This window comes from Lepisma saccharinum, chromosome 14 (genome assembly GCF_977018435.1).
Source record: "Lepisma saccharinum chromosome 14, izLepSacc3.1, whole genome shotgun sequence".
Taxonomy (NCBI): Eukaryota; Metazoa; Arthropoda; class Insecta; order Zygentoma; family Lepismatidae; genus Lepisma; species Lepisma saccharinum.
The window spans coordinates 60,223,332-60,238,871 of record NC_139242.1 but is presented as its reverse complement, the minus strand read 5'-3'; the positions used below and the strand labels follow the sequence as shown (position 1 = coordinate 60,238,871).

The following is a 15,540-nucleotide window of genomic DNA, read 5'->3' as shown; positions in this document are numbered from 1 at the left end:
TTCCTGTTGAAGGATGCGGAAAATCTGCTTGTGTTACACAGGCCATCTGAAAAACACAGTATAACACAACCACCCAATAACGCTGCAAGATAACCAGAACAAGCAAGACATTCTAAAATGTAGCTACCAAAATGTGAATTTTGTGTATTCAAGAAAATGGAGGACATTTCTAGCATTTTTTGTAAAGCTTTTCTGGTTATACATAAGCATGAGTTTCAATGAATAAGAATATAAAATAAGTTGTGAGTCACTATATTCATGGAATAAATTGTTGGCAGAGTCAACTGCATGGTTGTGATTTATTACTAGTTTGTAGTATGGTGTTGCTTCCAATTAAGCAAGTAATTTGAATTTTCTTGAGATCATGGATTGTTTTAACACACTTCAAAATATCCGGTATCAGTATTATTACTGAAATAATGTTCTGAGCAAAGTACTACACAAAAATCATCTTCAATTATTTCAATTAAAAATAGTTAATATACATTATTTGTTTAATTATGGAATGAAATCATGGAAGTGAAAATATCATTTTACACAAAACAATGTAAATTCGCTAGTGACAAAATTCAATGAAAAGTAAACAAAAAAGAACATAATTGAATATGATTAAAAAATGCCATTAGATATTGAACTTGCCAAGTTTTGTAATTAAATATAATGAATGTCACAGCAGTGGCATGTCGGAAATGAAAAGAAAATACTAATTTGGAAACTGTTATTAGTCTCGCATAATTCTTGGTTTTAACCTTCAACATGATCTGCTTATTGCTCATAATAATACAAAATATAAAAATTAATTGTTTATGAATTGTGATCATGTAGGATACCTGTACTTCAGGCTAAGGAACTAAAACATTTGATTTTTTTTCAGACATATGAAAAATTTTGGTAATTGACCCTATGAATATTATATGCCCCAGGTCCCGCACCCACCTAAGGGTGACCCTGATTGTTGGAATCCAGAATTTTGGAAAGTTTGAATTAATCTGCATGTTCCTGAAATGGATAGAAATTCATGTTATGAGAAACTAAATAGGGTGCTTTGTTAGGGCATATGCATACATACGTAGCCATTTCTACATGATTAAGCATATTTTAATCATATTTCGGCCATAAATTTGCTTTTTCTAAGTATAAAGAACTTTCTTTACACACTTAGCTATATTCAAAGTGGATTTCGTTCCTTATAAAATGTTCACTTATACTCTGTCCAGGAAATCTCTGGAGAGAAAGCGAATGGGCAGAGCTGAAGCAGTACATGGTGCTGCGAAGGCTGGTAACTGCAGTCACTCCCCCCCCACCCTGCAATCCCGTTCCCTTGCACCTGATCACTGGACGAGCGGTCTCGCACCACTACTTGCGCAGACACTTGTTTTTGTTTGCTTGCTCCAGAGATTCCCAGAACATATAATAAGTTGTTGAATTTCTTAGAAGGGTACATTCTCAGCTCTGCAACTTACCAGCTGGGGAAATGTAAGGGGCGAAGAATGGTTGTGGAAATAGCTATTTTTCTAATACGTGAGCATATATTTGGAATGGACAGTTTGCCTGGTAAATATTCTCCTTTAGCTTGATGGTTGGTTGGTTCCATGCTTTTATTCCAGCAGAAACGTGAGAAGGTTAGGTAAGCAACAAATATCTTAAGTTTTGTGATGTGAAAATTAGACACACTTAGCATAAGACTTGACCTTCAATATACTGTCACACTGCAGAATGAAATGTTACTGCAGGAAATGCCATTTATTTTATCATGGCGATCCTACGCATAAATTTAGAGATAGCTGAAAATAACAAAAAACACAACAATTTTACTAAACTTATTTTTATTTGCATAACATATGAAATCGAGGGGGGGTGGTCTTGGCTGTCTGGAAGAAAAATGCAAGAAATATATGAAATGTCGGCCCACGTGGCGGAGTGGTTAGCACATCGCGCTACGACGCCAGGGATCTCGGGTTCGAATCCCGGTCTGGGCATGGATGTTTGGGAGTGTCCATGAACCAAATTCGTCATATCATCACTCATCCCCATCTTCGCAAATCAGCCAAAAGTGGCACAAAAAGCGAAATAAGACAAAGCAAATCAATCAAATATATGAAAATTAATTCTATCTTGAGTATAATTTTGTCCTGCTACTCTTAGATTCCGATAGCTTTTCTTTTCTTTACTAAAATGTTTGTTCGTCCTTTCCCTCCTAGAATTGGTTTCCGCCCGAGGTTGGGGAGTGCATGCCCTACCTGTGGTTGCACCACTCCCAGGGCGCAAATAATTTCGTGGGACGCCATAACATTATCTCTTTTACAAATTTTTTCGTTGAGATTGTTTGGCGCCCAGGGACGACTCCCGCTGCTTCATAACTACGGCTGAACTTGATAAGACCAAGAAAAGCAGGTATTGCGAGCGAAGCGAGCAAGAAAATTTTACGAAATATATTTTTATTTGCATAAAATTTGAAATCGAGGTTGGCAATTACCTTTCTGTGCCCCCTGCAGGTGCCTTTGGCTGTCAATGTTTGTCCCCCTAGAATTGATTTCCGTACAAGGTTGGGGGGGGGGGCAATGCCCCCCGGTGGTTGCGCCACTGCTGACCTGATTCCTGCATTTTACGCTGCAATTTTTGGTAACTCATTTTTTGGTTGGAATATTAATTAACTTAATAGCTGTTACCGACAGCTTTTTACTCTTATTATTTTCTAATTTGAAACGAAAGATGCAATTTTTTTTAAGGGATGGAGAGTCTACATCCCCCACTCACATACTCCATGACCCTTGGTAAGGTGGGTGGGTATTATCGTAATTACACTAGTATAATTCTCTGTGATGTTATGTTTGTCCCATCCATTTTGTCAGTTTATCATTCATCTTCATCGTCACTATTATCCAAACTGTAACAAATTAATCGAAATAGTAGCAATAGAAACAGTCTTGGTGGAGGGGGAATGAAATTCGAAAGCAAAGAGTATCCCATTCTCTTTGTTGGCAAGGTTGAGGTGGCGCCACTAGACAAAAGTGACTGGCTAATTTAACATCGAGATTAAACCTGGGAACGTTTCGCCTGTTAATTTCTCGTGTCGGGGAGAGGAAGATTGTCGGTCCGTGTGTGAGTTGAGTACATGTTGTAGTGTAATTTCAGTAATTGTGCTGTAATATCTACTAACAATTGTCATGAATTGTGGAAATCGTGTGAAAGTTACAAGACGCGGCAGCAACTTGCAGGGACGGCGCCAGAATTTTTCGACCGGGCGGGCAGAAGGTGGCGTATCGTCCCTTGGGGCTTCCGGGGCTTAGCCCCTAAAGAAAAACGGACGTATTGACGTAATTCTCAATCACCATAACGCCTATCACACAGTCTTTTAAAAGGCGATTGATTTTTACCCATGTAAATTCATCGTCTGTTGCAATGGATACGACAGCGCTCCTAGCGGCATTGATGTCAATTATCGTTTTCCGGGGAACGTCGCAAAGGAAGGCGTGGCATACACCCACCTACGCTACAGTGAAGGTCACATGCTAGCAGAGAGAGGAGGGAAGAGTGCAATGGATTTGAGTGCTGATTCGGGGCTAATTCCGTTGCGTCGCGTTCGATCTCGCGCAGTGGCGATGCTACATAAAGGGCAACTAGGGCACTGCCCCACAACAATTTTAACATAAAAAGTTCATCTGAAGAGACGATCGTTATATAGGCGTAAATATTTTTTTTGTTTTTTCCCCTCAACCCCTACGTTGCTGCAACCAGACTTACAGGGCATGCCCCCTGTGCGAGGTTAATATATTTCTCCGTCCTGTTGGAGAGAGTCCAATTTCGGCTCTGCCCTGGAGACGTGACGTCACTGACTGATCCAAACATTTACAGCATAGGCAAGGGACGGTCCCCTCACAATGGAAAAGCGCAAAATTCGTAGCCGTCTCTGGGCAGTAAACGAGGTGCCCTGCCCATTCATTCATGTTTGCCTCGTTCACCGTTCAGTGTTTCCAACGCTTGGTAGGCAGTTCATTCGTTCTTCCAGCCTGCAGCAATAAGATAGAAAAAAATCCCTCGAATGCTTTTCTTCGCGCTTGTTCCGGCGACCTGAAAAGTTGACAACACTTTTTATTGCACAAACTAGTCCCTCGTATTTTCAAAAAGATCCTCATTTCTTCCCATTGTAATACGGATTTGGATTTGAGTTAGTGTGTGAGTTTGCGTTGCGTTCCGTCTGTGCGTATTGGTCGCTTATGAAATAATTAGTTTTTCGCGATTTTATAGTTACTGTACGTGTTTATTTATTTGTGTAATTGTGTCTGTGTTCCAGCAACTTGACATGCAGAATATCTTCGTAAGTATAAACGAACTTTTTGGGGGTAAATGGCCAATGTAAAGTGTTGTAACTGAACTTAACGCTGCATCATCTTCCTACTTAGTCATTGATATTAGTGGATACTTGGTGAATATGACATTGAATCATGTAGAAACTTTAATATCTACACCTTTCAATTCATTGACAATGGAAGAGAAACTGCAGTGTAACATTTTCCTAATCATTCCAATATCTACCCAAAATTTAGTTACTGCAAGCGACATCAGTATTCGAGGTTTTTTTTTATTCATGTATTTTTGTTCCATATGTTGCTGATTTTTCGTATTCTTACGTAGTGAGTATTTAATGCCTTTGGAGAGATATCTTGATCAGAATGTTAATTTTATTCCAAATTGTTCGAACAATTTACTTACTCCATATCATGGAACTCCCCTCAAAAACCTTAAAGAGGAATATAGAGGCTAACTGCCCCCCCTCCCCACCCAAAAGAAAAATGTGCCCTGCCTGACTGAAAAGGCACGCGCCGCCCCTGATCTCGCGTGTTGTTCTGTAGTGTTTTGGTGGCTTTCATTCGCTATGTTTGAGTGAGTTTGGCAGGGTTGATGTTCGAACACAAATTGATGAAGGACATAGGCTGTCAATTACAAGACACAATGAATTTGTTAGGAAAAATGGGCATATATTAAATAGAATTATCGATTGCTTAAAATTCTGTGGTCGACATGAACTTGCTCTACGAGGACATAATGAAAGAGAACAATCTTTAAACAGAGGCATCTTCCTTATTTATTATCCCTTCATAGAAAAGGGAAAACTAAAGAGGGAACTTCGTGTTCTTTATTGTAGTGAAGAGTTGAAAAACATACACTCTATCAGTAGATTGCATTCATTTTTTATTTAAAATTATTTAGAGGGATACCTATTCAGAAACAGTAAAAATGACAAACTTAGTTTTAATAACTCCAGTGGCAACAGCTGAATCTGAACGATGTTTCAGCACATTGAAGCGTATTAAAACCTCAGTGGCGATGCTACATAAAGGGCAACTAGGGCACTGCCCCACAACAATTTTAACATAAAAAGTTCATCTGAAGAGACGATCGGTATATATGCGTAAATATTTTTTTTTGTTTTTTTCCCTCAACCCCTACGTTGCTGCAACCAGACTTACAGGGCATGCTCCCTGTGCGAGGTTAATATATTTCTCCGTCCTGTTGGAGAGAGTCCAATTTCGGCTCTGCCCTGGAGACGTGACGTCACTGACTGATCCAAACATTTACAGCATAGGCAAGGGACGGTCCCCTCACAATGGAAAAGCGCAAAATTCGTAGCCGTCTCTGGGCAGTGAACGAGGTGCCCTGCCCATTCATGTTTGCCTTGTTCACCGTTCAGTGTTTGCAACGCTTGGCAGGCAGTTCATTCGTTCTTCCAGCCTGCAGCAATAAGATAGAAAAAAATCCCTCGAATGCTTTTCTTCGCGCTTGTTCCGGCGACCTGAAAAGTTGACAACACTTTTTATTGCACAAACTAGTCCCTCGTATTTTCAAAAAGATCCTCATTTCTTCCCATTGTAATACGGATTTGGATTTGAGTTAGTGTGTGAGTTTGCGTTGCGTTCCGTCTGTGCGTATTGGTCGCTTATGAAATAATTAGTTTTTCGCGATTTTATAGTTACTGTACGTGTTTATTTATTTGTGTAATTGTGTCTGTGTTCCAGCAACTTGACATGCAGAATATCTTCGTAAGTATAAACGAACTTTTTGGGGGTAAATGGCCAATGTAAAGTGTTGTAACTGAACTTAACGCTGCATCATCTTCCTACTTAGTCATTGATATTAGTGGATACTTGGTGAATATGACATTGAATCATGTAGAAACTTTAATATCTACACCTTTCAATTCATTGACAATGGAAGAGAAACTGCAGTGTAACATTTTCCTAATCATTCCAGTATCTACTCAAAGTTTAGTTACTGCAAGCGTATAGGGTTCCGACGTCAGTATTCGATTTTTTTTATTCATGTAATTTGTTCCATATGTTGCTGATTTTTCGTATTCCTACGTAGTGAGTATTTAATGCTCTTTGGAGAGATATCTTGATCAGAATGTTAATTTTATTCCAAATTGTTCGAACAATTTACTTACTCCATATCATGGAACTCCCCTCAAAAACCTTAAAGAGGAATATAGAGGTAAACTGCCCCCTCCCCACCCAAAAGAAAAATGTGCCCTGCCTGACTGAAAAGGCACGCGCCGCCCCTGTAAAACCTGCTTAAGAAATGCAATGGGACAAGACAGACCAAATGCCTTGGCACTTGCTTACAATAGAGAAAGAATAAATACATTTCAAACATAGAGGGCTTCAACGAAAAAGTAATAACAAAATTTGCTGAGCAGAAGAACAGGAGTCAACGTTCGTAGAAAGGTATGTTTCACAACAATACCTGTTTCTTTTGTAATCATGTGGATTGTCATTATATTTCAATTTTTTTTAAAAAAAATAAGTCCAGTTTTGTAGTTTAGAAGAAGATAAATACCCGTTTTTTTGTAATTCATGTAATTTGTCATTACATTTTAAATTCTTTCAGAAAAGTAAGTCCAGTTTTGTAGTCTAGAAGAAAAAAATACCTATTTTTTGTAATTCGTGTGAATTGTCATTATATTTTAAATTCTTTAAAAAATAAGCCCCGGCCAAATTTGAGGCCACGAGACGCCACTGCTATATTGATAAATTAGGGTGGGCAGTACAAACTTAAGGCATTAGGTGAGTTTGACTAACACGTATTCCCCCCTCTCTTTCACTCGAGATTTCCCTCTTACCTTGTGTAGAAAGCGATTTGCACACAAGGAATTCATCAAACCTAATCATCGTATCCAGTAATTCGTATCTCTCTTACAGATCATTTGGGCTGTAAGTGTGACCTTTTCGAACTCACTCCTCCCTCCTAAATAGTACACCCTGGAAACTGTATTCTTTAGATAAATGAGTCTCTGGCGCCTGTAACCACAGTCAAGATAATCCTCTTGGTGTTTTGTGTCTCCTTGCGTGTTTGTGTTCGTTCCTTCATGACGTTCATCTAATTACCAATCAACCTCACCGTCACCATTGGTCAAAACTAGCAGAAAATCGACTTGAAATATAGCAATGAGTCAATCAGTCTCGATTACTTTCCACAAATAGAGTATCAATAGTTCATAGCACTTCGAAAATAGAGGTAGTAATTTCAACTCCACAATGCTTCATTTTTTATCAAAACAGATAACTCCGCGAACAACGACATGGTTTTATCTAAATCTCAAATATTTTTGTCCGTACGTGAAAGAAGTAGTTTAAATCTCAGGCCAATCCATGGGTGTCCGGAAGGAGGGGGTGCAAGGTGACACGCCGTATTTCTTTTCATTCACAGTAATTTATGTTAATTATTGGAAGGGTGCTGCAGGAACATGATAGCTTCAATTTTAATAAGTGTATTTTTTTTGAGGGGCCAGCACTATTAAGCTTGATTCACATCTACACTCCAGTAACACTCAGATCACCCTCCCTTTATGATCCGGAGAAGCAATCACACCTGGCGCTCCGGTCAAGGTTAGTTCAATCATGCTCAGCTCGAGGTCCGGTCACGATCGGATGGAAAGAATATTTGACCGGAGCGTGAGGGGGCAGAGCTTGACTTTGCGAAGCTCGGTCCTTAATGTGAACGTCTGATAAGGTTCAGTAACAGTCTTCAGCCCCGTTGCAGAGGATACGTAACCCAGTTTTGTTCGTAGACGATGAGCCATTAGAAGGCAAAGATATATTAAAACACAGAAAAAGGCAAGTATTCATAAAATTGATTGATGGGGGCATTGAGCAAAAGAATCCCACAATATTTTCCTCTCAATTCTGTTTGTAAAACATCGGTCAACATATGCGATTTCATGAACCCGAATAAAAGACATTCAAGAAAGTAAAAACTCTCCGAAACAACCAAATTACAATTAGCTAATAAAAAAAATTAAATAGGGGACTAACAGACAATTATGATCCATAAACTCTAGTTGTAACAACCTTTTTCCAACCCGTTGCATCAATTAAAATCCTTAAATCAAAAAGCTAACCTATTGGTTGTCATACGTATTTTCCCGGACAACCAAATTGTCATTTTTGTGTGTGCAAAGGGAAAGGAGGTGATGGTCGACCCTCTGCCAAGGGAAAAATCATTCTTGATATCTAGCCCCGAATCAAGATTAACAACGAACTTGTTCTTTGTTGACGGAAAACAATACAAAATGACTCCCTATTTTTTAATATATTTTTTTTTAAGTTGAGGGAGGTCACGTTTCACACGATGTGCGTAACAATCGGGTCCTTGAAACCAGGCTTTCAATCTGCTGTATATTTGTCACGTGTTGTATCGGAAACTTTCTAATAAAAGAAATGGTCAACAATGTCGATATGAAACAATGAGCCCGAAATTTTTAATGTCAAACCCAGACCGACAAAGTAGTGTTGACATTTACAGTTTTGCACATTGTAGTTGCAAGTAGGCCTAAACGTTTGCAAATTTCTAACCAAAAGTATAACATCAATAAACAACATTATACTAGCCGACCTCCTGTCCGAGTGGTTAGCACAGTGTGCTACGACACCAGGTTCGAATCCCGGCCTGGGCATGGATGTTCCTTGTGATGTTCCTTCATCAATTTCATCATATTACCACTCATTCTCATTCTCAAGATTAGTCAAAACTGGCAGAAAAGCGAAGAAAATCAACCAAGTCAATGAATCCCCGCTTTCGCAATTCTTTTTCTTCTTTGTCATTTTCTTCTAATTAACGCCAGTGCTGCAACAGCAAAGTCCATCGTTGAAAATCTCTTAAACATTGCAGTTGGCACAATCGGCAGGCTTTTTATACAGAAAAATCGGTGTACTCTGTGAAGAAACCAACACCAGACTCACGTTGGTCGTACCTTGACCGGGGCGAAGCTTGGCCGCTAGTGTGGATACCCCCTGACCGTGAGTGGAGCGTTAGGGGAGAATGAACTGAGTGTTGCTTGAGCGTATATGTGAATCAAGCCTTATCGGGGGAATATGTCTCGTTTGTCTCCCCTTGCACAAATGACCATGCTTGCCCCTCCCTGAAAAAAAAAAAATGCTGCGGACGTCCATGGGCCAATCATAATAATAGTGTAATCCACCTCTTATATGGACGCATCTTATGTTATGATAAAATGATACGGTTGACGGGGTTCTTTCTCTATATCGTCTCTCTGCTCGCATAACTCTCTCGTCTTGTCCTGCGTTCAATCCCCAGTGGAAGCCCAATGCACACTCGTTAGGACTACAGCTTAAAATGAAGATCCAGTGACAATTAGCCTATTTGAGCAGGTGGACCTTTAAAAAATCTCTCCTGGATTATTATCCTTTTTGCGGACGATTTAAAAATATACAAAATAATTTGCAGTTACAGTGACTGTACCGAGTTACAAGCGGACATAAACAGTCTTGTGGAATGGTGCGAAAGCAACAATCTAATCTTAAATAGTGAAAAATGTTACCAAATGTCATATACTCGAAACACTACATCAATAAAATACGACCATTGCATAAATAAACAAAAATTAAAACGGGTAGAAACAATCAAAGATCTAGGAGTTCTGTTTGATTCTAAACTTACATTTCACGCGCACGTTAACTTTGTAACAAACGAGGCTTACAGACTTCTGGGATTTATAATGCTTACATGCGAAGAGTTCAAAAATGTCGGAAGCTTAATGATGCTTTATAATGCTTACGTTAGAGTGAAAATTGAATACGCAAGCATAGTGTGGCACCCTCAAACCCAGCAAGATATAAACAAAATAGAACAAATTCAAAGTAAATTCTTAAGACACTTAAAGTACAAACTAGATGGTATATACCCTCAAATGGAATCCCGTGAGAACCTTCTCAGATATTTTAACCTAACAACTCTCAACAACAGACTCATCATGCATCAGCTCATTTTCCTCCACAAATTTTAAATAATCTTATTGAAGCTCCTTTCGCCCTGTCACAGCTCGACTTCTACGTCACCTCAAGCAAAGGCAACCAAGAAGGCAACTCTTCAGCCTCCGTCGTAATAGAACCAACGCTCTGACAATATCCCCAATTTGGAATATGTGTAAAACATTTGGTAAATATGCATTAACGCCCGGACACCTTTCACTCATTTATTTCCTTAATTTTACCACTGGTGCTTACCTATTTTGCCTTGCAGAACATTCTTTAAGGTGGAGTTATGCCTTTTCCCATAAAATAGTGTCAACTTTTCATATTACGATTGATTATTTGTCTTACTTGTTCCGCTTCTGTAATAGACAATATGGCGTGCACTCGTAATGGATCATCGCACGTCATGACGCGCCAGCTTTTGTTTTGTCGATTGTCAGTGCGCACGCAGTGTTTCAAACCTTCATGACGGAAAATTACGTACTATTTCGAATTTGTTTTTCATGTTTACCTCCACAAACCATGCACGTTAGCCCCAAAAACCATCCACGGGTAGCCCCTTAAACCATTGACGTTAGCCACAAAAACCGTCCACGGCTAGCCCCACAAACCATTCACACAAGGTTAGGTTAGGCCTGTTAGGTTAGGTTCCATTAGCACTCATTTCACCCCTAAATTCATCGAAAAAAGAAAGTGCGGCGAACATAGTTAAAAATAGAAATTTTCGTAAAAAGAAGGCACGTTTGGAAACACTGCGGAGATCGCGTGACTTTCAACGCATCTGCACGCACACAATGGAAACAACGGCATAATGTGGCAGGCAATGCCAATTTCTTACGTAAAAAGTGATTAATTCTTGTTCGGCAGCATTAAACTACGAAGTTTTTACTTTCCGTGAAAGAAAATATCTCCAAGAACGTCCAGAATGTTAAAGAAAGTCATTTCAGTAAGTACTTTCTCCTGTAAATTTGAAGAAATCCGTCCGTGCGATATCGCATATTTACCAAACATTTAATGATACCATCAAAAGTGAAAACAGTGTGGACTTATTTTGCCTGACCGCAATTTTGAAAAGGAATATACTAAAATTACATAAATTACGATAGAACCTAAGATTTATATGTTTGTTAAATGTTTTCTGTCTATATACTACATTCATCTGTGCAATAATTCAATAATGTTATCACAAATTATTGTATAATAAACGCCATTAATGGGTAATATACCTGTTGCGTTCAATTTCTGAAATAAATAAATAAATAAATTATTTTGTTATTTAATTTGTTTGCCTCATTACAGGTCTCTGACACCCTCGAGTCAAGGTTTATTTCCACCCCTTCCCTCATCATCATTGAAATTCATGCACGTTAATCATAAGAACTGCATAACTGATAACTGATAGTGTAAATGTATATGTTCGAGGAGAACTTGTAAATAGTGTTAACACTAATTACATCAGTTCAGTAAAACTATAGAAACCTACAAATCTGTTACATTAAAATTTGATCACCTCGGTATGTTAGTGATTGTGATTACTCGTTATTAATTAGAACAAATTAAAACTTGTAATTTTAGAAACATTGCATTATTTGAAGATGACATGTAGCTATGTAAAAAAAACTGGTAGAATAAAGAAAGTGACACATCAAATTACCCGCGGAGAGGTTATCGCAGTGCGTTATGATGCCAGGGGTCCCGGCTTCGAATCCTGGTCTAAGCATGGGTGTTTTTGTGAGTGTCCCTTCATCGCTTTCATCATCATTCATACTCATCATTGTGATTAAGGCAAAGAAGATGTTTCTATTTATTTATTGTTTATTACTTTGATCATACCCAGGCCGAGATTTATGTGGAGGTCCGGTGCTGTCAACAACAAGAACTCACTCCCATCTATGCACAGTTTCAGTTAGTCTATAACATTTAGCTCAAGCCATGACAGATGGTTAATTATACTTCTTATACTTCCACATTCATAATATCTTTTTTTCTTTAATATATGGCTGATTTCAAAGCAATTTTTCCTCATTGAAGACTGGGAGCTGCAACCCTCCAAATCCTCCTAAATCCTGATTAACTCTTGGTCATGTAGCAAACCTCATAATTGTGACTATCCAATAAAACTTAATAAGCTTGTTGATTGCTTCTAAGCATAGCAGTGTTCAATAGATTACATTTTAAAAAAGAGTTCTGATAGTGCCTTTAGCTTTCCAATGACAAAATTAAGGGAGTAGAAAGAGAAGCTTAATTAAATTTCATTCAACAAGATATTCGCTCTAATCTTGGTAAACTTACTTATTACACAAACGTTTCACCAAATGACAGCAAAGTTTGTTATGGGATGAAACTTGAACTTTGTAGTATCTACAATATTCACGAGTAAAATTTACATGGAGTGAGAATCATCGTATACCTACAGAACCATTTACATTTCCCTAATTGTAAATATTTATTTAATTTGATTCGGTGGGCACCCCTGTCGCCGTCCCTGGCAACTTGATATAAGACCGACTGTCAAAACTGACGAGTGTTGGTCAAGCTAGAGTTGTAGTACAGGAATTAAACCTTCGTCTGTGATTAGAGGACTTACCACAAAGCCAACAAGCTGGCAAGTAGTCGTTTCTACTCTACTTTTACATTAGCATTATGCAAAACTTTTTCAATATATGATTATTACGAGAATCGATCCTACGAAATGTTGAATTGAAGTTGAATTGAAACTCAGCGTCTACTGCTGTATGCACGTTATCACGCAAGACGAGAGAGGGTGGGCAGTCGCAGCTCTGAAGTGAAGTGAAATACAAATACGTTTTATGAACAAGTGAACTGACTCAGCTGTGCCATTCTTTCCAGCGCAACGCAGGGGAAAATTGCAGCATGAATGATATATTCCAATGAATTGGCAAATTTCAGGTTTACATGAAACCCCACACTATTCTTTCGCTTCACACCCGATGATAATTCAATTTCTGTCATAATGCAATTCACAAAATTATTTTTACATTGGTTTGTTTGAGCTGTTTACATATTCAAGGGTTGGATAAAAAGTAATGGCAACACTGGTATAATTGCTACTTGACTGTATTGGCAGAGGAGCACGTGTTACATTCCTTCAATGTAATCGCCCCCCCCCCCATCTCTACGACCTTCTGCCACATGTATGGAAGGCGTCGTACACCGTCAGCGCGTCCATCTCTGTCGATGTCCCGCAGTGACCGCCCTATAGCACGTATGATGGCTTCGCGCGTGTTGTAGTGCTTCCCGCCCAGTGGTTCCTTCATTTTGGCAAAAAGGTCGTAATCACACGGTCTCATACCGGTGAATACGGCGGATGTTCCAGTACCTCCCACTACCAGTTATGCAGGAGCGCCGTCACAGTGTTCGCAGTGTGACACTTTGCATTGTCAAGCAGGATGATGGGACACCGTGCCAGAACGTGCCGTCGCTTCCTTCTTAATGCGAGACGAAGGTGGTGTTGCAAGAAGGTGCAGTAGTAGGCTGCGTTGACCGCCTGCCTAAGAGACGTTGTTCTTCTTGCCTAAACATATTGTTAGGGCGCTTGCACTCTCGTCCTCTGCTTCAGAGCACTGCTGTTTTTGACTGAATAACATACAATCGCACCCCACTCACTATACTTCCTCGTCTGACATTTCTTTATCAACCACGAAACGGTTGTGGCGCTGTGACTCGACCCTTTCACGGGACAGCAGTGTTGCCATTACTTTTTATCCAACCCTTGTACGAGGGGGTATAAAAAAGTTCGTGCAATCACCTGGAAGGATACAACTTTGGACAAGTACGAAATCATGGTGGTATTAGGCCTTCTCCACATACTCGCCATGCTCGTTGATACATTTCTGTCAGCGTAAGCCTTTTTTATAGAATACTGCATTTTGGGCCTGAATCCACTGTTGCACCTCAGAAATGACATCGTCCCTCGTGTCAAAGTGGCAGCCTTTGAGTGGACGCTTCATTTCCGGAAAGAGGAAGAAGCCACTCGGTGCCAGGTCTGGGGAATATCGAGGGTGGGGCAAAATTTCGTGTCCTAATTGAACTGTTTTCGAAATGGATGCATGGGCAGAATGGGCTGGTCCGTTGTCTGTCAATAGCAGCACTCCTTTTGTGAGCTTCCCTCGCCTTTTCACCTTCAGTTCTTCACGTAACCGAGCTAGGGGATCACAATAATAGTCGCTTGTGATTGTGTGAGCCTGTGGCAAGTAGTCCGTCAGGATGCCTCCCTCACAGTCCCAGAAAACGGACAGCATCACCTTAGCGGCTGACCTTTTGCACTCTTGCCTTGTTGGGGGAGGTGAGGAGCTGTGTTTCCACTGCTTGCTTATCTCCTTTGTTTCTGGGTCATAAAGGTAGATCCAGCTTTCATCCATTGTAACCAGTCTGCTGAAAAAATCCTCTTCATCCAGCTCACAGCGGCCTAACATCTCTAGTGCTGCTTCCTCTCTAGCCCTCTTCTGGAAAGGGGTGAGCAATCGTGGCATCCACCGTGCCGACACTTGATGAAGGTGCAGCTGGTGATGGATGATATTCCAGATGAACCCATAACTAACACCGATTACAGCCATCGCACTTTCAATGGTGATCCTCCTGTCTTCCATTATCATCTTCTCCACTTTCTCCATCAATGTGGCATCATTTGTGAAGGACGGTCTCCCTGTCCTAGGGGCATCAGAAATTAACATGACAGGTTTGGAACTGCCGTTTCCAGTTGGAAACCATCTCATAGGATGGGCTTTCCTCCCCGTACACTGCTTTCATCTCATCGTGAATTTGCTTCGCTGCTTTCCCCTGGAGATGCAGGAATTCGATGACGCTCCGTGCCTCAATTTTGTCAATCATGACACCTTCCTTTATTCACGTGTAAAAAAAGGATAGCAATAAAAATCCAAAACAGACAAAAATGTGTGTGCTTAACCTACTAGGGCCATTGTACAATACACATATATCCGAGGGGTTTTCTAGTTTGTTTCCTTTCAGGAGATTGCACGAACTTTTTGATACCCCCTCGTATTACCAATAAATGTGGGGTAGGCATGCAATTGTTGAATAACTGGGTTTACTGATTCGAGTAAGATCACAGGCAAAACGTCCTATGAGGTCTATGGGCCGATACGTGTCTATTTATGGAATTTTTTATAATTTCATTAATTTCGATAATTACCTACAGCAAATTTGCATTCCTACTCAGTGTTCATCTGGTCCCATGTAACAACGTAACATCTCATGTTAATGTACAAAAATCATTCATATGCAATAC

At 39.8% G+C, this 15,540-nt stretch overlaps 1 protein-coding gene across 1 annotated transcript; it reads right to left on the bottom strand.

Moving 5' to 3' along the window:
- Window positions 1-14,128: 14,128 nt before the first annotated feature.
- Window positions 14,129-14,965, bottom strand: LOC145998380 (histone-lysine N-methyltransferase SETMAR-like). The gene has a single exon (XM_083134787.1). It carries the CDS (start codon window positions 14,963-14,965, stop codon window positions 14,129-14,131), a length of 837 nt encoding a protein of 278 aa, XP_082990913.1.
- Between the last annotated feature and the right edge of the window lie 575 nt (window positions 14,966-15,540).

What these genes read in the sequence shown, in the direction of transcription:
- LOC145998380 (XM_083134787.1), bottom strand. Translation starts at nt 14,965, where the DNA reads ATGTTAATTTCTGATGCCCCTAGGACAGGGAGACCGTCCTTCACAAAT.